The sequence below is a fragment of the Strongylocentrotus purpuratus genome, unplaced genomic scaffold (assembly GCF_000002235.5).
Source record: "Strongylocentrotus purpuratus isolate Spur 01 unplaced genomic scaffold, Spur_5.0 spur5_scaffold_14, whole genome shotgun sequence".
Taxonomy (NCBI): Eukaryota; Metazoa; Echinodermata; class Echinoidea; order Camarodonta; family Strongylocentrotidae; genus Strongylocentrotus; species Strongylocentrotus purpuratus.
Genome location: NW_022145599.1, coordinates 28,441,332 through 28,467,238, shown reverse-complemented (window position 1 = coordinate 28,467,238; position 25,907 = coordinate 28,441,332). Strand labels below are relative to the sequence as shown.

General features: G+C 36.1%; 1 protein-coding gene across 2 annotated transcripts in view; it reads right to left on the bottom strand.

Moving 5' to 3' along the window:
• The window catches only part of LOC100889984, a 56,073-nt gene extending 31,467 nt beyond the window's left edge, over nucleotides 1-24,606 (bottom strand). The window contains exons 1-14 of one of the 2 annotated variants that reach the window (XM_030984632.1): nucleotides 24,153-24,606; nucleotides 23,574-23,672; nucleotides 21,673-22,026; nucleotides 18,649-18,744; nucleotides 17,959-18,303; nucleotides 17,382-17,480; nucleotides 15,844-16,179; nucleotides 14,045-14,143; nucleotides 12,560-12,913; nucleotides 9,557-9,652; nucleotides 8,866-9,210; nucleotides 5,095-5,436; nucleotides 3,009-3,107; nucleotides 1,558-1,911 (exon numbers count right to left, since the gene is read on the bottom strand). In XM_030984632.1, the coding sequence (XP_030840492.1) occupies nucleotides 1,558-1,911; nucleotides 3,009-3,107; nucleotides 5,095-5,436; nucleotides 8,866-9,210; nucleotides 9,557-9,652; nucleotides 12,560-12,913; nucleotides 14,045-14,143; nucleotides 15,844-16,179; nucleotides 17,382-17,480; nucleotides 17,959-18,303; nucleotides 18,649-18,744; nucleotides 21,673-22,026; nucleotides 23,574-23,672; nucleotides 24,153-24,225 (3,091 nt within the window). In that variant the 5' untranslated portion in view covers nucleotides 24,226-24,606. The remainder of the gene's footprint in view (nucleotides 1-1,557; nucleotides 1,912-3,008; nucleotides 3,108-5,094; nucleotides 5,437-8,865; nucleotides 9,211-9,556; nucleotides 9,653-12,559; nucleotides 12,914-14,044; nucleotides 14,144-15,843; nucleotides 16,180-17,381; nucleotides 17,481-17,958; nucleotides 18,304-18,648; nucleotides 18,745-21,672; nucleotides 22,027-23,573; nucleotides 23,673-24,152) is intronic. The other variant, XM_030984633.1, reaches the window with a different exon arrangement.
• Nucleotides 24,607-25,907: the final 1,301 nt, after the last annotated feature.

Below are 25,907 nucleotides of genomic sequence, written 5' to 3'. Positions count from 1 at the left end.
GAACAGGAGGAAATATATCTCTCACTATATCTCTCACTTTATAATGTGACAAGTTGATTTAAACCAAAGATTAGGCAGGATCGATATACTCGAACATTTAAAACTTTGATTTCAACAGATCATGCGACTTCAACATATATTTGAACTAAGAACAAAATATGATTTCAAGAGAGGGAGGGGGTCATAAATTATAGAGACGAGCCACCAGCAACCAAAGCAATCAAGAAGAAAGTTATGAATTTCTTTTAAAGTGTGAAAAACTATGGAACTTAGAAAATCACTACACATATTGCCAATTTGGTTATCAGTTTGTGACCTCATTGCCTCACGATTTATCAATTGCTTTATATATTTTTATCCCATTAATTTCCCTTTTTATCCCCCAAAACTTGATTTTCCCATGGCTTTGACCAGGTAATATGATTTGTATCAGATTTCGTACATGACATTTGACAAAATCTTTTATGAACTTTGTAAAATTGATACTAATTTCTGAATATTGTATATTCATAATCATTGAATTTTTATATAAATAGTTTATCAAAATTTAAATTTTTCCTGATCACTCTATTTTGGTTCATCAACACAAAAACTTATTATTATCATTATAACTTGGACACTGGTGTGAGGAAATAAGTTTAGGGGGGAAATTGGAAGTTTATATTATCATTATAAAGAAAACAATGAGTGAATAGTGAGGCAATGATGTCACAGACTCATGAGTGAGTTGCCAATTTGTCTTGTGATTTTCAAAGTTTTTCACGTCATTAAATATTCATAACTTTCTTATTAGTTATCCGATTTTGCTCAATTTTTTATTGGTTTGTATGATTTTTCTGCTTCTATTGAAAGAAAGTTATTTTTGGAGTGTACTCGCCCTTTAACAAAGAAATTTAGAGTGCTTTCAAAGTTTTCCTTTTGTTAAACATGATTTTAGACGTAAGGTCGGGTTTAATTGAATTAGTAGAATATGAATGAGTCAAGTCAGCAGTCAGCAATCTACGAGTAGATATATATGCATTTCCAATATATATTTGATTTAAATTATTAACATACTGGTACTTATAATCCAGCCGTAACGTAACAGGCAGTATTTTTCAAAGTTTACTACCGGTAAATGCATGCAAATGCATCAACCTGAAGAAAAACACAACTTAAACCATTCCATCATATGAACTTGATTATTCATAGCTATAATGGCAAAATATGGTGCTTACACTACAATTTGTCAGAGCTGCCATAAAATTTCCCCCCCAAAAAGATGGCTCTTTCAAAACATTGGTGTGAATTACATGGTTATCTCCAAAGGGGGTAGGGCACATTTTGTTGAACAATTGCACCTTTTGTGGTCAAGAAATTAGCTATGATCTTGAAATTTTGAAGCTGAATTAGTATTGTGCACAGCAGTCTTGCTGCAACCAGCCCTCTTCCTAATATCTTGAAAGAAAACAATGCACATTTATTTGTATCTTAGAATCTTTTCTCAATTTGGCTTAGATGGAATATGAAAGTTTGTTTAAATAGAATTAAAAGTGTTATTTTGTGTAATAACTGTACCATCTCGCAAGTAGAGTCCAATATCGATGCTAAAAGCTCCTGAATCGTAATAGTCATCGGTCACAAATTCAATAAAGAGCTCATCTCCTTCAACGACGGTAAAATATGGGTTGTCCAGGGATGTAAAGCCAGTGAAATTGACTACAGTGAAGCCATCGGCATCATGGCCTTGTCCTATCTTCAAAGTATCATAGCTGTCGAGGTGCAACTCGTCGATGGTCACAACGAAAGAGAAGTTGCCTCCAGCTGATGAATTCGCCTGGAAGAGCCAAAGGATGGAGGTGTTGCCGTAGTAGCTATTTGGATAATTTGGCGAGTACAGATAAAGATGTTCTCCATTGTCCAGCTCATGTACTGTGTGGAACAATATATTTATTTATTCATTTAATGTCCAGGAAAAGTTAAAAAAAGAAAACATACATGGATCCAAGATTTACCCCAAATGAACAAATGTTATCAATTTTAAGCTTTTTTTACAAACACTCATACACCCTCAACCACCCCGCATACAGACAGACAAATATTTGAGTAAAAATTACAAGGACGTAATTTAGGAATAGATTCCAAAACGGGTTATGAAGGGCAAGAACCACTTGATGAATAAAATACTTGTCACACTAAAGGATGAAATTTACATTGTGAACATCAGCAACCCTAAGAGACAGTTCCAATGTGAATATTTCAAGCAATTATTTTGGGGTTGAACACTGAAAACCATACTTTGCGTATTAGATATAGCCATAGAGCTTACATCACAGAAAGGGCAAGCATAGTGATACCTAAAAATGTTTTCAAACTACCTATACTTGCTCTTGTGGAAAGATTAGACTTTAAAAGATGAATGAGGCATGAAATATCAAGACAAAAGGGGCATGCTCTAACACATCATGGAATGCGCTGTATAAATGTAACTTATTGTTATTATGAAGTAATTATATATCGATGCATACCAAGGAAGCACAACGGAAGTATGGTAGTGGTACTGTGAACTTTCTTCTAAAACTTAAAGAGAAACACCCTGGGGTGCAACAGTGCACCTCTGGGTATAATGGGTACCAGTAAGAGTTGAAAGCTGAATGGTTCAATTCTGCACCCTGAGAGACACTGTTATTATAAAAACAAGGGTAGTAATTTAAACCTTTCAACCTTTTCAACATTTTATTATATCAGGTAGTTACATGAATCAAGCCCGATATTCCACATACATATCTTTCTACGTAACGTCCTGTTACAGTCTACAGACATTTATGTTTCAAGTCAAAAGTTATTAAAAGCAAAAAAAACATTAAGAAAACTTGTACAAATTCCATCTCATCTCGATCAACAATCATGTTCCGATATGAACAGTAAAGGGATCCTTTATGTGTTTCTTCCTAATCTCTACATGTATTTGATTATTTTTATAAATAAGATTTCTGATAACATCACATAAATCATCTCTTTTTACTCACTGCATGATGCCTCATCACTACCGTCTCTGCAGTCTAGTATCACATCACATATAGCGGATCCATTGACTGCCCATGGACCTGTCTTGCATTGGAAAGAATCTGTAATTTACAATAAAAGAAGAAAAACGTATAGATTAAGATAGTATGCCTTAAAAGTCCAAATGTGACCAGGTAACAAAAACATATCAAAAAGCGACCAGATCCTAAAACAGGAGATTCTCAGCTTAAAATGATATATAAATCATCCCAATATGATGTTTCTAACCCAGTGAAAACAATGAGGTCTCCATTCTAGTATAAATTGTAACTTGAGAAAACTAAAATCTTTAGTATATTCAAGCATGCTGACCCACAAAGAAATGTGCAAGGTGGCAAAAGGAGGATTATAACTCTCAATCATCAAATTGTCCTAAAACAAAGCATACCAATTACATGCTGTTCTTTATTTTGACCAAGTATCAATGCAAGAGCATTTTAAAGGTAAAGGAAATCAAAATAATACCAGTAGCCATGGTCATATGAAAACAATTACTACAACAACAAAAAAGATCAGACAAACATCGACAAGTCTACAAAAAACTGCTCGAAATACCACTTTTAAATTATATGGTGCTTCCAGATTTTGAATTAATGTAGAAGGTATCGTGGTCGAGTAGATAAGTCGCCGGACTGTCGATCACAAGGTCAGAGGTTTGAGTCCCGCTGCGGCACTAATGTCCTTTGGCAAGACATTGATCTACATTTGCCACACTCAACCCAGGTGATGTAAATGGCTACCTGGCAGGAATTCATTCCTTGAAATGCTGGAGCGTTGTATACGGCCAGTGGCGGATCCAGGGGGGGGGGGGGTGGCTGGGGCCCGGGCCCCCTCCCTTGAGAAAAAAATCATGTAAAAAACAATTTATACATTTTTTTTTGGGCCCCCCCCCCCCCGGCGTTCAAGGGGGGGGGGGGGGGGGGGAGTGAAAATTTTAAAATTTCAAGGACAAAAAAAAAATGTGCTCATTACCCCCCCCCCCACTGAGCGACTTTTCGGCTGGCGCGATTTTCAAATTTTCGGGAGCAAAAAAAAAAAAGTTGGGCTCCCTCCCCAAAGAAATCCTGTATACCGCAGCTAGGCGCAAGCCGGGGTAATAATAAATGCACCTCGGAATAGAATTTCTAGATAGACGGTGCTATAGAATTGCATATTATTATTATTATTATTAAGGTATACTCACAACATACCAAATTTGACCATTCCGACCTATTGCACCTCTATGAACCTCTAATTGAAAATCACACCATGCAACTATTGGTTGGTTTTGTGGTGCATGGTAACTAACACATTTTCATTTGTCCATGAAAAAATATGTGACAGACTTATTGCAGTACGTTTTCAACAGACTTAAAAAAAAAGAATTACAATGAATTTCGAAGAGAATTCAAAGAGCTGGGGCCCCCAAATTATCTTGAAGGTGTTTACCAATGGTTGAGTTGTTTATTAATGTCCCTTTACTGTTATTTCTTGTGTGCCCTCAGCGATGCTACATTTGCAATAACATTTGTCATGATGGTAAAAGCAAACAAATTATTCTGGAGGCAATTTATGTTCCTCTATTCTAATTTTGCAATACTGGGTTAAAGTGAGCCGCATTTATATGTTCTGCATGTAAGCAAGATTGGTTTTTGAAATCAGTCATAACGAATATACATAATGTATCAATTATAATTATACATCAACTAGTTTTTTATGAATTCATTTTTATTTTGTTGAAACTTCTTCAATTTTGTATGGAATCTTGTGTGTAACAAAGACAGTATAAACATTTGCAACATGTAAATGACTAAAGGTTAAAATTTGGCATGTATTTTTGAGAAATAGAATGCTAATATGGTATATATTAACTGTAACTAGCGGGCTTGTTACTTTGTGAAAATAAGCAAATTTATAAAAAAAAAGATTTAACAGAAGGTCAACTAACTAATTTTAGAAGAAAAAAAATTACACTTTTAACTTTACAATGTGCTAATTTGAATTCATAAAACTGAAAGGGCATTGTAAATAAAAAGTATTAAATTTGTATATAGAATTTTTCATGTTTACCTGTGAGATAACCCAAAGATATCTCCATTTGGAAGGAGTAGTAGTTGTAGTATGAACTTGATGTAAATTCAATGAACATCTCTGATGCAGCTAGAATGCGCTCCCCCCTTGGAAATTGCTGGCTTCCACTGAAGACCTCAGCATCATTGTTGGGTACCAGACCGGCTCCAATCCGTAGGACATTACCATAAGAAACATATCCATAGTTGAGAGTGATAATGAATGCTACTTCCATGGAGTTAGTAAGAGCAGGAGCGCTTGAGTTGAAGAGCCACAAGGCATGTGTGTACGAGTAACCAGGACTGAGTAGTACTCTTGCGTCTCCAAGATAAAGCGTGTGGACTGAAAGAATAAGAGACATCATTGTTTGATTATGTGGTCAATTTTAGACACAATGTCCTGCTTCTTCAATTGATGGTGGTCACGAATCCTACCCAAGAAATCAACACTTTGCAGAGGCTTACCTGTACAAATTTGACAGCATTTTAATTTCAAATTGACATTTATGTTCTTTCAGTAATACTCATCAAGATATATACACACTGAACAAGCTTGGGTGACAAGGATTCCTGGTAGAAGGAATGGACTCCCACAAAGCCGTTTGTTGTGTGTAAAATTAAGAAATCACTTTCTTTCATTGTCTTTCAAATGTCATCTCAACTGTTATTCTAACAGATCATCATTCTTTTAATACTACATATATGCAAGTCAAACCAAATTGTTTTGGGTGCTGCTATGAATAGCAATGTACTAAATGGTTATTTTTATACTTCTTGTAAAGTTTGAAGTGATTTGAATGAGGCTTACATGAATAATTACAAAAAGAAATATTTTTATTTTTATCATTGCAGAAGATACCCTGACCAGTAAATAATTTTATCTTTGATTAAAATATAGGAATTTGCCTACATTCGGACTTTGTAAGAAACAAACCTGTATGTTGAATTATAACCTTGACAACTAACATTTCGGAGACTATAAACAAAAATTCAAGTGAAATGAACATGAAATGACCACAGCCGGTTTCATCACTGGAGTCCAGACAATCTACACTGAGATCACAATGAGAGGACTGGTCGACTGCATCTAATCCATCATTGCACACAAAGAGACCTTGACACCAGCAATAAATGTGGAAGGGAGTTATGAGGATGATATTTGAAAACAAAGATGACCAAAAATGAGGAAAAAAGTAAAGATAGTTTATTATTGATTTGAATTCATTCCATTTCATATCAATTGGTTGCACAATAAAGATGCATTGTTGACAAATTAAGTACAAACTTATGAAATGAAACAGGAACCTACTAGAAAGCATAGCTTGTTTTTGTAGGTTCCCAAGAATAATATAATACTTCAATACATTATTTTCATAAATCACTTCAAAGTGTCTTAATAATCACAGTAAAATAGATATAATATAATAACATATTTTCATAAACCCTTTTAAAGTGTCCAAACAATTGAAATATACAAAAGAACAGAATTACAAAACGGGACACAAGACAGGAAACTGGCATAAGATAATACAGGACATGACAAAATAATTAATAATAGGACAAGATAAACAAGACATGACAGAACAAAACAGGACAAAACAAAACTGCACACTACAGAAAATTAGAAGAGAGAGGGAGAGAGCGTGTGTGTGAAGCAGGGGAGATGTGAGAGGTATACCCAAATCCTAGAAGTTTACTCCGTAGGAGACATGTATTTTTGTATTAAATCCTTTTTAAACCCTCTACTAAAACTATAATATGTAGGTTTATCTCTAACTGTATCTGAAAGAGAGTTTCAAATTTTTGAGCCTGAACCTGAACTAATGATTTATTTGAGAGCGAAGTTCTTGTTTTAGGTAGATGAAAAAGCCTGGCAGACCGAGTAGGATAATGATGAATACTGACATTCTTTGTAAACATTGAATAAAAAACATTTAGCAGTTCATTTCTATTTAAATTATACATAAATATTCCCAGATTATAACTCTATAAATCTGTTATCTTTAGAATACTATGTGTGTGAAAGAGTTCATCTTTGTGCGCTCAAAAATTAGAATGCCATATAACACGCAGCGCTTTTTTTGAAGTAATTAAATTTCTATTTATTAAAAATGATAGTCAGCACAATTGCCCCACGCTATAATTCCGTAGTTTAAGTGTGGGAGGATCAACATTGAATACAGGTTTAATAATATACGAGTTGAAAAGTAAAATTTGACCTTGTTTATAATGCCAATATTTCTTGAAATAACTTTACAAATATTATCTACGTGTTCCTTCCGGGAAAGCTTTTCATCTATAGTTAGTCTCAGAAATTTAGTATTTAAAACTCTTTGAGTAATAGTACAATCAAAAACAACATTGCCTGGAAGTTCATTTATTATGTTTAACTAAAGAGCATGTAGTTCGTCTTTTGCAGATTGAGAGATAATTTATTGGCTTTGATCCATTCTGAAACACGTTTTAATTCCTGGTTGATGGGGCAAGCAAAAAATGTGGGTCCTTATGGGAAAAGAAAAGATTTGAGTCGTCTGCAAAAAGAATAAAAGATGAAACCTCAAAAGAACTACAGAAATTGTTGATATAAATAAGAAAAAGAAGCGGGCCCAAAATAGAACCTTGTGGGACACCACAACTTGTATCTTTCCTATTAAGCACCCTACAACATTGAAAAATGATGAAGGTGATGATACAACTATTATTTCTTCTAGCAAATTTTTTTTTTACATGGGAGCAGTGATCGATATAGCTCTCGAAACACAATAAAATTCTTTTATATCAATGTGATATAATTTGCACCTATACAACACATAATCCTAAACGTCCTCATGTGAGCAGGAAAGTGCATGTATTTTTCCCACCGACTACTACTACTTATGAAAACAAGTAACTGGAATAGTGAGAAAAAAAGACTTGGAAAGGAATACTCATAGGAATACTCGTAAAACATAATATAACATAATATAACATAAGACAACGTATTATAAATTGATAAACCCTTTTTGTAATGTAGCTGGAAAGGTCATTTTCATTTCGCAAAGTAATCATTTTCTATTCATGTTAATATTTCTCCCTCTCCCATTCTGCCCTACCCTCTCTCTCTCTCTGTTTATCTCCTCGCTCTTCTCATCTTCACCCCTCTCTTCTTCCTTCCCGTTTTCTATTGTCCATTCCTTTTCTATTTCTTCCATTCGTCTTTTGGTATTTACACCTTCTTTCAAGTGAAATGTGATTCCTCTTTTTTTTCTCAGTCCCTCTCTTTCTCTACTTTCCTCTCCATCTTATTTTACTCTCTGTATTTAAGTAATATAATAAGTAAACATTTCAATTGTTTTATTGGTGGTGTTCATAATGTACATTACTTGTTATGCCAGTGAAGGTTAATTGTCTGTATTTATTTTACTTATGGATCAATAAAACTAATCTGAATTGGAATAGGAAACCCAAGCCCCTAAGCATATAAGAAAGACACATGCAACAGTGGACCATATGGATTCATTCACAATTTGCACCATTCCCACTTTCTGGGGAGTTTTCCTACCATAATGGTCACGAGGGCATTTGGCAATTACTAAGACAAATGATTTGTTCATTCTACTAGATCCCAATTTCTCTCCTGGGTATGGAATGGCAAATGTAGACTAATGCCTTGCCAAAGGACATTAGTACCGTGTCTGGGTTCAAGCCCACGACCCTTGAATTTCAAGTAAAGTGCTTAAACCTTTCGACTACGACACCTCTACTATAGGTTACAGATTGTTAAAAGAATTACCTTCAAGGGAACGGGGTGTAATCTCCAGGTGGAAACGTGAAGAACTATAGGAGCTTGTGAGTTCCACGTGCATCTCGGATGACTGAATGAGCCTCCTTGCCCCGTTAGACAGGTGGTCATCATTGGCAAATAGAAATTCTGAATCATTACTGGGGACAAATCCAGAGCCAATACGAAGTACGTTGCCATAACTTACATAAATGTCGCTAATGTACACAAAGAAGGCGATGTTACCGGCATCGCTTTGTGAAGAATTGATATTGAATAACCATGTCCTGATGTAAGGTCTACTGTACGATTCATAATTGTAAAGAAAGTGGGTTTCTCCAACAGTAAGCGAGTATTCTGAAAATAAGTTATGAGAGAAGAAAAAAATCACATCAATATATAACACTTCATCTAAATTTGTTGTTTAAAATTTGATTATATGCTCTTTTTCTCCTTTTTTTGTTGGTTTCATTTATTTCTCATTTCCTCAAAAATGTCCATGTAAAAAAAGTACAGACTTAAATTCACTCATGTTACATAGCCACTTCATGTAATGTCAAAAAGGACAAATTGGAACCTTAAAAAGCTTACAGGCTTTGGGGGTATAAATTCTTTTGAAAAATTACTTTTTATTGTAGTGAATACTTTTTCATCCTCAAATGTAAAGATGCAACTTATCATTAAAAAAAGATGAAATACTTACTGCAGTTGTTTTCATCACTGCCATCATTACAATCATCAATAGAATCGCATCGAGCAGTAGAATTATAAGGAGTTCCATCGGAGCAAACAAAGAGGTCTGTTAAATTTTATAGAAATATAAAGCAAAAAAATATAAATTAATACTATGATTATGAAGGTTACAATAATTATGATGCCTGCATAGCACTACTCTTAACCATGATACTGATAATTTTATAAATGACACACACAAAAAATGCTTAAAACAGGTAACCTCCATCGGTCAGACTATACTATTATATTACTAGGCAAGCAAGTTATACACCACATTTTCATATATATAATTAGATGATTTTTTCATATTCAATGAGCTATGACCTTTCATTAAAATCTGTCAAACATTACTAAAGTTATCGATCAGAAACCTGATTTGTATTTGTTTGCATATTTAATGAGCTATGACCTTTGACCTACATACTCCGAAATCGAACTCAGGCTGTGTTTTGATACCATGTACCTTCATATCAAATTTCATTACAAAATTTGTCAAACATTACTAAAGTTATCAATCTGTAACCAGATTTGTATTTTTTTGTATATTTAATGAGCTATGACCTTTGACCTACATACTCCAAAATCGAACTTAGACTGTGTTTTGATACCATGTACCTACATATCAAATTTTATTAAAATCTGCCAAACATTACTAAAGTTAGTGATCGGAACCCATGTAGATTTGTATTTTTTCGCATATTATTGAGCTATGACCTTTGACCTACATACTCCGAAATCCAACTTAGCCTGTACTTTGATACCATGTACCTTCAAAATTTGATTAAAATCCATCAAACATTATCGATCGGAAACCAAATTTGTTACAGAAGGAAGGACGGAAGGAAGAACGGATGGCGGCGTTACTATATCTCCACCGACTTCGTCGGCAACGGGATAAAAAAAAGCCTGTTCCAATCACACACACAAACAAACTGTGTAGCAAGAAAGTTTAAAATCTACATACAATTTTTTTGCCCAGCATTCTATGGGCCAATGGATAGGAGTATAAAAAAAATACAGACTTAACAGAATACCATGTGCACGTGTGGTTCTTATTCTATACAAGTGTGTATGGACATGTTGAGTAATCTATTCACAAATCAATAATTTGTTGATTTCGATATCTCTTTATTGAAGTTATCTTTGAAACTCATATCTTGATTATAGTATAATGACACTGACATGCCTAACATACAGAATAGAATATTTGTTGTGATTGACACACTGTAATCTCCAGCAACTTTATCTATCCTGCAAATGGCAGATGTAGATAAAAGAATTGCCAAATTATGTTAGTACCGGTATTTAATATTATGCAACGAAACTCCTAGATCCTTGTTATTTGATGTAAAAAGAATTCATTCAAGATTTTTTCGTGACAGTATAATTATGGCTGACAAATAAATCTCAAGTTTAATAAGGCTTAATTTAGTGCGCACACATAGCTATACAGTAGATATAGCAAGCGCACTCACCTCTATACTCATTTACGCATAGTGCTGCGCAAGAATAGGCTCATGCTCACGCAGTATTAAGTGCTCTTACCTCTACGCGCACTACTGCGCTAGGAAAACGAGTTCAATAGTACTGGAAAATATTGCACTCCTTTTCATTAAAACGAGTGCAATAGGCTAAGTAAATGAATCACACGTGACCGTGCATAACCAATCATTTGATTAGTGATCTGGGAGTGATGCTGTGTGTATCTATCGCACTCAGCCTAACGGCTTTGTGCGATAGATACACACAGCTTCAACTCGAGTGCGGATAGATCGTATAATGAACTCATGCGCATGCATCATTTGTATACTGATGGGACTCAAATGCTAATGGCCCAATCAATAGTACAGGTTCAATTTGAGAAAAAAATGTTTTTGCTACTGTTCTTCACAGTAAAGTGTTAAAATCCACTCAGGAGTAATCAATTACTTTAGAGCGAATACTTAATTTTGAAAATGCTTTTGAATTTAATTTTCTGTTCCTTTCTGTACATGTTCTAGAAAGAGGTGTCAATGTGGATACGATTCGATTTGATTCCCGCTGCAGCACTTATCTGTCCTTTGACAAGACTTAATCTACATTTGGCACTCTTCAGCCGGTTGTAGTAAATGGGATCTGGGAGGAATCTATTCCTTGAATACTTGAATGCAGCTAGGCTAAAACCAGGGTATGCACTTTGCAGGTGCCTTAAGCACCTGCTAGGATCAGTATATGCACATCGTAAAAAGTTTTAGGTTTTAGGACGGGACAATTACCTCCTGGGCAATCACCCCCCCCCCCCAGCCAATTTCCAGCGGGCAAGAAATCCCCAAGGACAATTACCCCGGAAAAATACTCCCAGGACAACCACCCCCTGTGGAAAATTACCCCAAGGACAATTACCTCCAGAAAATACTTATTATCAGGGTGGACTTCCCCTTTAATGAACAAGGGGGTAATTTTCGGAAGGGGGGGGGGGGGTAATTATCCTTGGGCTGGTTGTCCTTGGTTGTCCTCAGGTGGAAAAGGTAATTGTTCTAGGGGGTTAGTTTTAGGGGTGAGGATAATTGTCCTCGGGGGGTAATTGTCCATCGGGAGAATGGTAAACGGTTAATTTTCTGGGGGGGGGGGGGGGAGGGGGCAATATTTCTCGAGGGTTGGTTGTCCTCAGGAGGTTATATTTCTGGGGGGTAAATTTCCGGGGGATATTGTACTTGGGGGGGGGGGGGACAGTCTTCCGGGGGAGGGGGGGGGGGGGGTGGGAGGGTAATTGTCCCGATACGCAAAAAACTGAACGCAGCTTTTATAATATTAACATTAAATACAATAATAAAGATAATAATAACACTAATGATATTTATAATAACAACAATATTATAAAAATAATGTTTTGCTGCAAACAGCCCTCTCTTTATTATATTTTGAAAGAAAACTTTCAACTGTTTTTGTAATACAATTAAATGTGGTTTAATATTTTGTTTAATGACTTTACCATCTAACAAGTAGAGTCCAATATCGATGCTAAAAGCTCCTAAATTGTAATAGTCATCAGTCACAAATTCAATAAAGAGCTCATCTCCTTCAACAACGGTAAAATATGGGTTGTCCAGGGATGTAAAGCCAGTTAAATTGACTACAGTGAAGCCATCGGCATCATGGCCTTGTCCTATCTTCAAAGTATCATAGCTGTCGAGGTGCAACTCGTCGATGGTCACAACGAAAGAGAAGTTGCCTCCAGCTGATGAATTCGCCTGGAAGAGCCAAAGGATGGAGGTGTTGCCGTAGTAGCTATTTGGATAATTTGGCGAGTACAGATAAAGATGTTCTCCATTGTCCAGCTCATGTACTGTGTGGAACAATATATTTATTTATTCATTTAATGTCCAGGAAAAGTTAAAATAAGAAAACATACATGGATCCAAGATTTACCCCAAATGAACAAATGTTATCAATTTTAAGCTTTTTTTTACAAACACTCATACACCCTCAACCACCCCGCATACAGACAGACAAATATTTGAGTAAAAATTACAAAGACGTAATTTAGGAATAGATTCCAAAACAGGTTATGAAGGGCAAGAACCACTTGATGACTAAAATACTTGTCACACTAAAGGATGAAATTTACATTGTGAACATCAGCAACCCTAAGAGACAGTTCCAATGTGAATATTTCAAGCAATTATTTTGGGGTTGAACACTGAAAACCATCCTTTGCGTATTAGATATAGCCATAGAGCTTACATCACAGAAAGGGCAAGCATAGTGATACCTAAAAATGTTTTCAAACTACCTATACTTGCTCTTGTGGAAAGATTAGACTTCAAAAGATGAAAGAGGCATGAAATATCAAGACAAAAGGGGCATGCTCTCACACATCATGGAATGCGCTGTATAAATGTAACTTATTGTTATTATGAAGTAATTATATATCGATGCATACCAAGGAAGCACAACGGAAGTATGGTAGTGGTACTGTGAACTTTCTTCTAAAACTTAAAGAGAAACACCCTAAAGAGACCAACCAAGGGAGCAATATTATAAGCTGTGGTGCAACAGTGCACCTCTGGGTATAATGGGTACTGGTAAGAGTTGAAAGCTGAATGGTTCAATTCTGCACCCTGAGAGACACTGTTATTATAAAAATAAGGGTAGTAATTTAAACCTTTCAACCTTTTCAACATTTTATTATATCAGGTAGTTACATGAATCAAGCCCGATATTCCACATACAAATCTTTCTACCTCACTTCCTGTTACAGTCTACAGACATTTATGTTTCAAGTCAAAAGTTATTAAATGCAAAAAAACATTAAGAAAACTTGTACAAATTCCATCTCATCTCGATCAACAATCATGTTCCAATATGAACAGTAAAGGGATCCTTTATGTGTTTCTTCCTAATCTCTACATGTATTTGATTATTTTTATAAATAAGATTTCTGATAACATTACATAAATCATCTCTTTTTACTCACTGCATGATGCCTCATCACTACCGTCTCTGCAGTCTAGTATCACATCACATATAGCGGATCCATTGACTGCCCATGGACCTGTCTTGCATTGGAAAGGATCTGTATTTTACAATAAAAGAAAAAAGTATAGATTAAGATAGTATGCCTTAAAAGTCCAAATGTGACCAGGCAACAAAAACATATCAAAAAGCGACCAGATCCTAAAACAGGAGATTCTCAGCTTAAAATGACATATAAATCATCCCAATATGATGTTCCTAACCCAGTGAAGAAAATGAGGTCTCCTTCTAGTATAAATTGTTACTTGAGAAAACTAAAATCTGTAGTATATTCAAGCATGCTGACCCACAAAGAAATGTGCAAGGTGGCAAATGGAGGATTATAACTCTCTATCATCAAATTGTCTTAAAAACAAAGCATACCAATTAAGTACACGCTGTTATTTATTTTGACCAAGTATCTATGCAAAAGCATTTTAAAGTTATAGGAAATCAAAATAATACCAGTAGCCATGGTCATATGAAAACAATTACTACAACAACAAAAAAGATCAGACAAACATCGACAAGTCTACACAAAATTGCTCAAAATACCACTTTTAGATTATTTGGTGCTTCCAGATTTTGAATTTATGTAGAAGGTGTCGTGGTCGATTGGATACTTCGCCGGACTGTTGATTAAAAGGTCAGCAGTTCGAGTCCCGCCGCGGCACTAATGTCCTTTGGCAAGACATTGATCTACATCTGCGACACTCAATCCAGGTGATGTAAATGGGTACCTGGCAGGAATTAATTCCTTGAAATGCTGGAGGGCTGTATACGGCAGCTAGGCTAAAGCCGGGGAAATAATAAATGTGCCTAGGAATAAAATTTCTAGATAGATGGCGCTATAGAAATGCCCATTATTATTAAGGTATACTCACAACATACTTAACACTCAAATTTGACCATCCCGACCTATTGCACCTCTATGAACCCCTGATTGAAAACCACACCATGCGACTCTTGGGTGGTTTTGTGGTGCCTGGTAACTAACACATTTTCATTTGTCCATGAAAAAATATGTGACAGACTTATTGCAGTACTTTTTCAACAGACTTTAAAAAAAAAAAGAATTACAATGATTTTCGAAGAGAATTCAAAGAGCTTGGGCCCCCAAATTATCTTGAAGGTGTTTACCAGTGGTTGAGTTGTTTATTAATGTCTCTTACTGTTATTTCTTGTGTGCCCTCAGCGATGCTACATTTTGCAATATCATTTGTCATGATGGTAAAAGCAAACAAATTATTCTGGAGGCAATTTATGTTCTTCTATTCTAATTTTGCAATACTGGGTTTAAGTGAGCCACATTTATATGTTCTGCATGTAAGCAAGATTGGTTTTTGAAACCAGTCATAACGAATATACATAATGTATCAATTATTATTATACATCAACTAGTTTTTTATGAATTCATTTTTATTTTGTTGAAACTTCTTCAATTTTGTATGGAATCTTGTGTGTAACAAAGACAGTATAAACATTTGCTACATGTAAATGACTAAAGGTTAAAATTTGGCATGTATTTTTGAGAAATAGAATGCTAATATGGTATATATTAACTGTAACTAGTGGGCTTGGTACTTTGTGAAAATAAGCAAATTTATAAAAAAAAAATTTAACAGAAGGTCCACTAACTAACTTTAGAAGAAAAAAAAATTACACTTTTAACTTTACAATGTGCTAATTTGAATTCATAAAACTGAAAGGGTATTGTAAATAGAAAGTATTAAATTTGTATGTAGAATTTTTCATGTTTACCTGTGAGATAACCCAAAGATATCTCCATTAGGAAGTAGTTGTAGTATGAACTTGATGTAAATTCAATGAACATCTCTGATGCAGCTAGAATGCGCTCCCCCCTTGGAAATTGCTGGCTTCCACTGGAGACTTCAGCATCATTGTTGGGTACCAGACCGGCTCCAATCCGTAGAACATCACCATAAGAAAGATATCCGTAGTTGAAAGTGATAATGAATGCTACTTCCATGGAGTTAGTAAGAGCAGGAGCGCTTGAGTTGAAGAGCCACAAGGCACGTGTGTACGAGTAACCAGAACTGAGTAGAACTCTTGTGTCTCCAAGATAAAGCGTGTGGACTGAAAGAATAAGAGACATCATTGTTTGGTTCTGTGGTCAATTTTAGACACAATGTCCTGCTTCTTTAATTGATGGTGGTCACGAATCCTACCCAAGAAATCGACACTTTGCAGAGGCTTACCTGTACAAATTTGACAGCATTTCAATTTTAAAGTAATTGACATTTATGTTCTTTCAGTAATATTCATCAAGATATATACACACTGAACAAGCTTGGGTAACAAGGATTCCTGGTAGAAAGAATTGACTCCCACAAAGCCGTTTGTTGTGTGTCAAATTAAGAAATCACCATTCTTTCATTTTCCTTTAAAATAGTCATCTCAACGGTTATTCTAACACTCTATTGTATCGCCTATATTAATCAAGTTCGGATAATGTAATATGTCATCATCATGTAACATTTCAATAGGTGACTTCAAAGGCAATTAAAATTCTGTAGGTAAATGACTACCACAAAGCAGTTTGTGGTGTGGTAAAGAGATCATCATTCTTTACTACATAATGCGAGTAAAACCAACTGTTTTGGGTGCTGCTATGAAGAGCAGTGGACTGAAAGGTTATTTTGATACTTCTTGTAAGTTTTTTAATGATTTGAAAGAGGCTTTAATACATGAATAATCACAACAAAAAGAAATCTTTATATTTCCATTATTGCAGAAGATACACTGACCAGTAAAACACTTACATTTGATCAAAATATACCGTAGGCATTTGCCTACTCTCGGACTTTGTTATGGGGCAGTCAACCAAAGATGCATGGGGAACGCACAGCCCGCCCATTGAAAATTTGCAAGTTACGTTCTCGTTCGTCAAGCGCGCTAGACCAACGCTATGCATTCAACGTCATTTGCTGTGTGTGTCGGGAATAAGTGTGCACCGAGCATGACGCACTTTATACAATAGCTCTAGTATTTTAAGCATTGTGACTGGTCAAAATGCGTGCCATGTCATGCAACATTTTTTGTGCACTGCATGCGTGCAAAAAAGCCCAACGAAAAGTATCATCGCACGCTAGCAACACGCTATGCATGGGCGCACAACGATGCACTGACCTTATTTTCTGATTTTTCAATACGCGGGCCGTGCGTCGTCTATGTGTGACTGGGCCATAAGAGACAAACTTGTATGTTGAATTATATATAATATTTCACAGATAATAAAAAACAAAAACAATATTCAAATAAAATGAACATAAAATTACCACAGCCGGTTTCATCACTGGAGTCCGGACAATCTACACTGACATCACACAGGGAGGACTGGTTGACTGCATGTAATCCATCATTGCACACAAAGAGACCTAAACACCAGCAATAAATGTAGAAGGGAGTTATCAGTTCATTGGCTCTGCAAGATACATACACTGTACATGTCCCGAGTTTGATAGTAATCCATCCGTCAGTATTGACAATGCATTCACAAGCTATTTTAGCATACATAATGTACCCTATGACCTTTCACCTTGTGACCCCAACATCTAATCAATTCATTGGCTCTGCAAGATACAAACATGGCCTTAGTTTGGCGGTAATTCATCAATCAGTTCTTGTGATAACGTGATCACAAGCTATTTTTGCATATATAATGAGCCCTGTGACCTTTGACCTCTTGACCCTAAAAGTGGCAATTGGCAAGTGTAGACTCATGTCTTGCCAAAGGACATTACCGGTAGTGCCGTGTCGGGGATCGAACCCACGACCCTTGAATTTCAAGTAAAGTGCTTAAACCTTTCGACTATGACACCTCTACTATAGGTTACAGATTGTTAAAAGAATTACCTTCAAGGGAACGGGGTGTAATCGCCAGGTTGAAATGTGAATAACTATAGGAGCTTGTGAAATCCACGTGCATCTCCGATGACTGAATGAGCCTTCTTGCCCTGTTAGACGGGTGGTCATCATTGGTAAATCGAAATTCGGAACCATCACTGGGGACAAATCCAGAGCCAATACGAAGTACGTTGCCATAGCTTAAATAAATGTCGCTAATGTACACAAAGAAGGCAATGTTACCAGTATCGCTTTGTGAAGAATTGATATTGAATAACCACGTTCTGATGTAAGGTCTACTGTGTAATCCATAACTGTAAAGAAAGTGGGTTTCTCCAACAGTAAGCGAGTATTCTGAAAAAAAGTTATGAGAGAAGAAAAAAATCACATCATTATATAACACTTCATCTAAATTTGTTGTTTAAAATGTTGTTATATGCTCTTTTTCTCCTTTTTTGTTGGTTTCATTTATTTCTCATTTCCTCAAAAATGTCCATGTAAAAAAAGTACAGACTTAAATTCACTCATGTTACATAGCCACTTCATGTAATGTCAAAATGGACAAATTGGAACCTTAAGCAGCTTACAGCCTTCGGGGGTATAAATTCTTTTGAAAAATTACTTTTTATTGTAGTGAATACTTTTTCATCCTCAAATATAACGATGCAACTTATCATTAAAAAAAGATGAAATACTTACTGCAGTTGTTTTCATCACTGCCATCATTACAATCATCAATAGAATCGCATCGAGCAGTAGAATTATAAGGAGTTCCATCGGAGCAAACAAAGAGGTCTGTTAAATTTTATAGAAATATAAAGCAAAAAAATATAAATTAATACTATGATTATGAAGGTAACAATAATTATGATGCCTGCATAGCACTACTCTTAACCATGATACTGATAATTTTATAAATGACACACACAAAAAATGCTTAAAACAGGTAACCTCCATCGGTCAGACTATACTATTATATTACTAGGCAAGCAAGTTATACACCACATTTTCATATATATAATTAGATGATTTTTTCATATTCAATGAGCTATGACCTTTCATTAAAATCTGTCAAACATTACTAAAGTTATCGATCAGAAACCTGATTTGTATTTGTTTGCATATTTAATGAGCTATGACCTTTGACCTACATACTCCGAAATCGAACTCAGGCTGTGTTTTGATACCATGTACCTTCATATCAAATTTCATTACAAAATTTGTCAAACATTACTAAAGTTATCAATCTGTAACCAGATTTGTATTTTTTTGTATATTTAATGAGCTATGACCTTTGACCTACATACTCTAAAATTGAACTTAGACTGTGTTTTGATACCATGTACCTACATATCAAATTTTATTAAAATCTGCCAAACATTACTAAAGTTAGTGATCGGAACCCATGTAGATTTGTATTTTTTCGCATATTATTGAGCTATGACCTTTGACCTACATACTCCGAAATCCAACTTAGCCTGTACTTTGATACCATGTACCTTCAAAATTTGATTAAAATCCACCAAACATTATCGATCGGAAACCAAATTTGTTACAGAAGGAAGGACGGAAGGAAGAACGGATGGCGGCGTTACTATATCTCCGACTTCGTCGGCAACGGGATAAAAAAAAGCCTGTTCCAATCACACACACAAACAAACTGTGTAGCAAGAAAGTTTAAAATCTACATACAATTTTTTTGCCCAGCATTCTATGGCCAATAGATAGGAGTATAAAAAAATACAGACTTAACAGAATACCATGTGCACGTGTGGTTCTTATTCTATACAAGTGTGTATGGACATGTTGAGTAATCTATTCACAAATCAATAATTTGTTGATTTCGATATCTCTTTATTGAAGTTATCTTTGAAACTCATATCTTGATTATAGTATAATGACACTGACATGCCTAACATACAGAATAGAATATTTGTTGTGATTGACACACTGTAATCTCCAGCAACTTTATCTATCCTGCAAATGGCAGATGTAGATAAAAGAATTGCCAAATTATGTTAGTACCGGTATTAAATATTATACAACGAAACTCCTAGATCCTTGTTATTTGATGTAAAAAGAATTCATTCAAGATTGTTTCGTGAGAGTATAATTATGGCTGACAAATAAATCTCAAGTTTAATAAGGCTTAATTTAGTGCGCACACATAGCTATACAGTAGATATAGCAAGCGCACTCACCTCTATACTCATTTACGCATAGTGCTGCGCAAGAGTAGGCTCAGCATGCTCACGCAGTATTAAGCACTCTTACCTCTACGCGCACTACTGCGCTCGGAAAACGAGTTCAATAGTACTGGAAAATATTGCACTCCTTTTCATTAAAACGAGTGCAATAGGCTAAGTAAATGAATCACACGTGACCGTGCATGACCAATCATTTGATTAGTGATCTGGGAGTGATGCTGTGTGTATCTATCGCACTCAGCCTAACGGCTTTGTGCGATAGATACACACAGCTTCAACTCGAGTGCGGATAGATCGTATAATGAACTCATGCGCATGCATCATTTGTATACTGATGGGACTCAAATGCTAATGGCCCAATCAATAGTACAGGTTCAATTTGAGAAAAAAATGTTTTTGCTACTGTTCTTCACAGTAAAGTGTTAAAATCCACTCAGGAGTAATCAATTACTTTAGAGCGAATACTTAATTTTGAAAATGCTTTTGAATTTAATTTTCTGTTCCTTTCTGTACATGTTCTAGAAAGAGGTGTCAATGTGGATACGATTCGATTTGATTCCCGCTGCAGCACTTATCTGTCCTTTGACAAGACTAAAACTACAATTTGGCACTCTTCAGCCGGTTGTAGTAAATGGGATCTGGGAGGAATCTATTCCTTGAATACTTGAATGCAGCTAGGCTAAAACCAGGGTATGCACTTTGCAGGTGCCTTAAGCACCTGCTAGGATCAGTATATGCACATCGTAAAAAGTTTTAGGTTTTAGGACGGGACAATTACCTCCTGGGCAATCACCCCCCCCCCCCCAGCCAATTTCCAGCGGGCAAGAAATCCCCAAGGACAATTACCCCGGAAAAATACTCCCCAAGGACAACCACCCCCTGTGGAAAATTACCCCAAGGTCAATTACCTCCAGAAAATACTTATTATCAGGGTGGACTTCCCCTTTAATGAACAAGGGGATAATTTTCGGAAGGGGGGGGGGGGGGGTAATTATCCTTGGGCTGGTTGTCCTTGGTTGTCCTCAGGTGGAAAAGGTAATTGTTCTAGGGGGTTAGTTTTAGGGGTGAGGATAATTGTCCTCGGGGGGTTATTGTTCACCGGGAGAATGGTAAACGGGTAATTTTCTGGGGGGGGGGGGGAGGGGGCAATATTTCTCGAGGGTTGGTTGTCCTCAGGAGGTTATATTTCTGGGGGGTAAATTTCCGGGGGATATTGTACTTGGGGGGGGGGGGGGGGACAGTCTTCCGGGGGAGGGGGGGGGTGGGAGGGTAATTTTCAGGGGGTAATTGTCCTGATACGCAAAAAACTGAACGCAGCTTTTATAATATTAACATTAAATACAATAATAAAGATAATAATAACACTAATGATATTTATAATAACAACAATATTAATGATTATAAAAATAATGTTTTGCTGCAAACAGCCCTCTCTTTATTATATTTTGAAAGAAAACTTTCAACTGTTTTTGTAATACAATTAAATGTGGTTTAATATTTTGTTTAATGACTTTACCATCTAACAAGTAGAGTCCAATATCGATGCTAAAAGCTCCTAAATTGTAATAGTCATCAGTCACAAATTCAATAAAGAGCTCATCTCCTTCAACAACGGTAAAATATGGGTTGTCCAGGGATGTAAAGCCAGTTAAATTGACTACAGTGAAGCCATCGGCATCATGGCCTTGTCCTATCTTCAAAGTATCATAGCTGTCGAGGTGCAACTCGTCGATGGTCACAACGAAAGAGAAGTTGCCTCCAGCTGATGAATTCGCCTGGAAGAGCCAAAGGATGGAGGTGTTGCCGTAGTAGCTATTTGGATAATTTGGCGAGTACAGATAAAGATGTTCTCCATTGTCCAGCTCATGTACTGTGTGGAACAATATATTATTTATTCATTTAATGTCCAGGAAAAGTTAAAATAAGAAAACATACATGGATCCAAGATTTACCCCAAATGAACAAATGTTATCAATTTTAAGCTTTTTTTTACAAACACTCATACACCCTCAACCACCCCGCATACAGACAGACAAATATTTGAGTAAAAATTACAAAGACGTAATTTAGGAATAGATTCCAAAACAGGTTATGAAGGGCAAGAACCACTTGATGACTAAAATACTTGTCACACTAAAGGATGAAATTTACATTGTGAACATCAGCAACCCTAAGAGACAGTTCCAATGTGAATATTTCAAGCAATTATTTTGGGGTTGAACACTGAAAACCATCCTTTGCGTATTAGATATAGCCATAGAGCTTACATCACAGAAAGGGCAAGCATAGTGATACCTAAAAATGTTTTCAAACTACCTATACTTGCTCTTGTGGAAAGATTAGACTTCAAAAGATGAAAGAGGCATGAAATATCAAGACAAAAGGGGCATGCTCTCACACATCATGGAATGCGCTGTATAAATGTAACTTATTGTTATTATGAAGTAATTATATATCGATGCATACCAAGGAAGCACAACGGAAGTATGGTAGTGGTACTGTGAACTTTCTTCTAAAACTTAAAGAGAAACACCCTGAAGAGACCAACCAAGGGAGCAATATTATAAGCTGTGGTGCAACAGTGCACCTCTGGGTATAATGGGTACTGGTAAGAGTTGAAAGCTGAATGGTTTAATTCTGCACCCTGAGAGACACTGTTATTATAAAAATAAGGGTAGTAATTTAAACCTTTCAACCTTTTCAACATTTTATTATATCAGGTAGTTACATGAATCAAGCCCGATATTCCACATACAAATCTTTCTACGTCACTACCTGTTACAGTCTACAGACATTTATGTTTCAAGTCAAAAGTTATTAGAAAACTTGTACAAATTCCATCTCATCTCGATCAACAATCATGTTCCAATATGAACAGTAAAGGGATCCTTTATGTGTTTCTTCCTAATCTCTACATGTATTTGATTATTTTTATAAATAAGATTTGTTATGGGGCAGTCAACCAAAGATGCATGGGGAACGCACAGCCCGCCCATTGAAAATTTGCAAGTTACGTTCTCGTTCGTCAAGCGCGCTAGACCAACGCTATGCATTCAACGTCATTTGCTGTGTGTGTCGGGAATAAGTGTGCACCGAGCATGACGCACTTTATACAATAGCTCTAGTATTTTAAGCATTGTGACTGGTCAAAATGCGTCACATGTCATGCAACATTTTTTGTGCACTGCATGCGTGCAAAAAAGCCCAACGAAAAGTATCATCGCACGCTAGCAACACGCTATGCATGGGCGCACAACGATGCACTGACCTTATTTTCTGATTTTTCAATACGCGGGCCGTCCGTCGTCTATGTGTGACTGGGCCATAAGAGACAAACTTGTATGTTGAATTATATATAATATTTCACAGATAATAAAAAACAAAAACAATATTCAAATAAAATGAACATAAAATTACCACAGCCGGTTTCATCACTGGAGTCCGGACAATCTACACTGACATCACACAGGGAGGACTGGTTGACTGCATGTAATCCATCATTGCACACAAAGAGACCTAAACACCAGCAATAAATGTAGAAGGGAGTTATCAGTTCATTGGCTCTGCAAGATACATACACTGTACATGTCCCGAGTTTGATAGTAATCCATCCGTCAGTATTGACAATGCATTCACAAGCTATTTTAGCATACATAATGTACCCTATGACCTTTCACCTTGTGACCCCAACATCTAATCAATTCATTGGCTCTGCAAGATACAAACATGGCCTTAGTTTGGCGGTAATTCATCAATCAGTTCTTGTGATAACGTGATCACAAGCTATTTTTGCATATATAATGAGCCCTGTGACCTTTGACCTCTTGACCCTAAAAGTGGCAATTGGCAAGTGTAGACTAATGTCTTGCCAAAGGACATTACCGGTATAGTGCCGTGTCGGGGATCGAACCCACGACCCTTGAATTTGAAGTAAAGTGCTTAAACCTTTCGACTATGACACCTCTACTATAGGTTACAGATTGTTAAAAGAATTACCTTCAAGGGAACGGGGTGTAATCGCCAGGTTGAAATGTGAATAACTATAGGAGCTTGTGAAATCCACGTGCATCTCTGATGACTGAATGAGCCTTCTTGCCCTGTTAGACGGGTGGTCATCATTGGTAAATCGAAATTCGGAACCATCACTGGGGACAAATCCAGAGCCAATACGAAGTACGTTGTCATAGCTTAAATAAATGTCGCTAATGTACACAAAGAAGGCAATGTTACCAGTATCGCTTTGTGAAGAATTGATATTGAATAACCACGTTCTGATGTAAGGTCTACTGTGTAATCCATAACTGTAAAGAAAGTGGGTTTCTCCAACAGTAAGCGAGTATTCTGAAAATAAGTTAGGAGAGCAGAAAAAAATCACATCAATATATAAAACTTCATCTAAATTTGTTGTTTAAAATTTTATTGTATGCTCTTTTCTCCTTTTTTGTTGGTTTCATTTATTTCTCATTTCCTCAAAACTGTCCATGTAAAAAGGTACAAACTTAAATTCACTCATGTAACATAGCCATTTCATGTAATGTCAAAATGACAAATTGGAACTTTAAAAAGGCTTTGGGGTATAAATTCTTTTTAACAATTACTATAGTTAAAGATAAAGTTGAGTTCTGGTCATGCGATTGCATTGTGAAAAAAACGGTGTGGAACCGACCAGAAAAGGTTGATCATCTAGCATATAAGAATTTATGTGTATTGCAAGGTTCTGGAATCATCAAAATGATAAGAAATTTGGCCAAGTCTTGGTAAAGTTACAAACACGTGCACAGAAAGATGTATATGGGACTACACGAACACGTGGCGTAAAAAGCCGGCCCCCCGATTTTTACGATGTTACATGCATATTTAGAATATGAAGGCATTTGAAGAGCCATGCTTTTCAGGGAACATGTCTTAACTGATGTTCTTCCACACTTGCATATAATAAGAATGAGTAATGCTCACAAATTATTTTTCACCTCTTCCCAGAACTCAACCTTCTCTTTAACTAGCACGACCCGCGGAAATCCGCGGGATCCTAGAGGGGGGCGGGGGGTGTAAATAGATATATAGAGACTGTCTAAATTAAAACCACCAAGAACTTTATTTGCCATTCAGGCCATTAAGAAATATACATGTTAAGCGTCCCCGCCCGCTTCCTTTTTGGGGGCCGCCTCCTATTTTTTTTGTTGAAATTTTTTGAAAAGTTTTTTTTTTTTTTTGAAAGAAAAAAAAACAGCGTCCCCGCCTGCTTCCTTTTTGGGGGCCGCCTCCTATTTTTTTTTTTTTTTTTTTTTATTTTTTTTTTTTTTTTTGAAAGAAAAAAAACATGAAAAGCACTGCTAAAATGTATTTCTGATTTTAAAAAGAAAAAAAAAAATTGTCGGCCGCCATCTTGAAAAATAGCCTGAATGTCAGGAAAAATGTACGGAGCGGCCATTTTAAAAGAAAATAAAAATTAAAAAAAGGGCCTCCTCCTTCCCATTTTTCGAAAAAACAGGAAGCTAAACATGTTTTTTTTTTAATTTGGCCTTATATAAAAATAAAAAAACGATCCAACTGTACCGGTAGTTATTCTTTAAGCCACTGGAACTGCGTAGAGTTCCGTAGTGTGGCGTACCGACTACGCAGAAATTAGGCTGCGTATTAATGGGGAAATAGTCCCTGCGTAGGTTATGCGTAGGCTGGCGAAAAAAATTAAACAGGTTGAATTGTTTTCGTTCATCTTGCGTACCCCTTTCCGTCCCTCAGCATATAGTA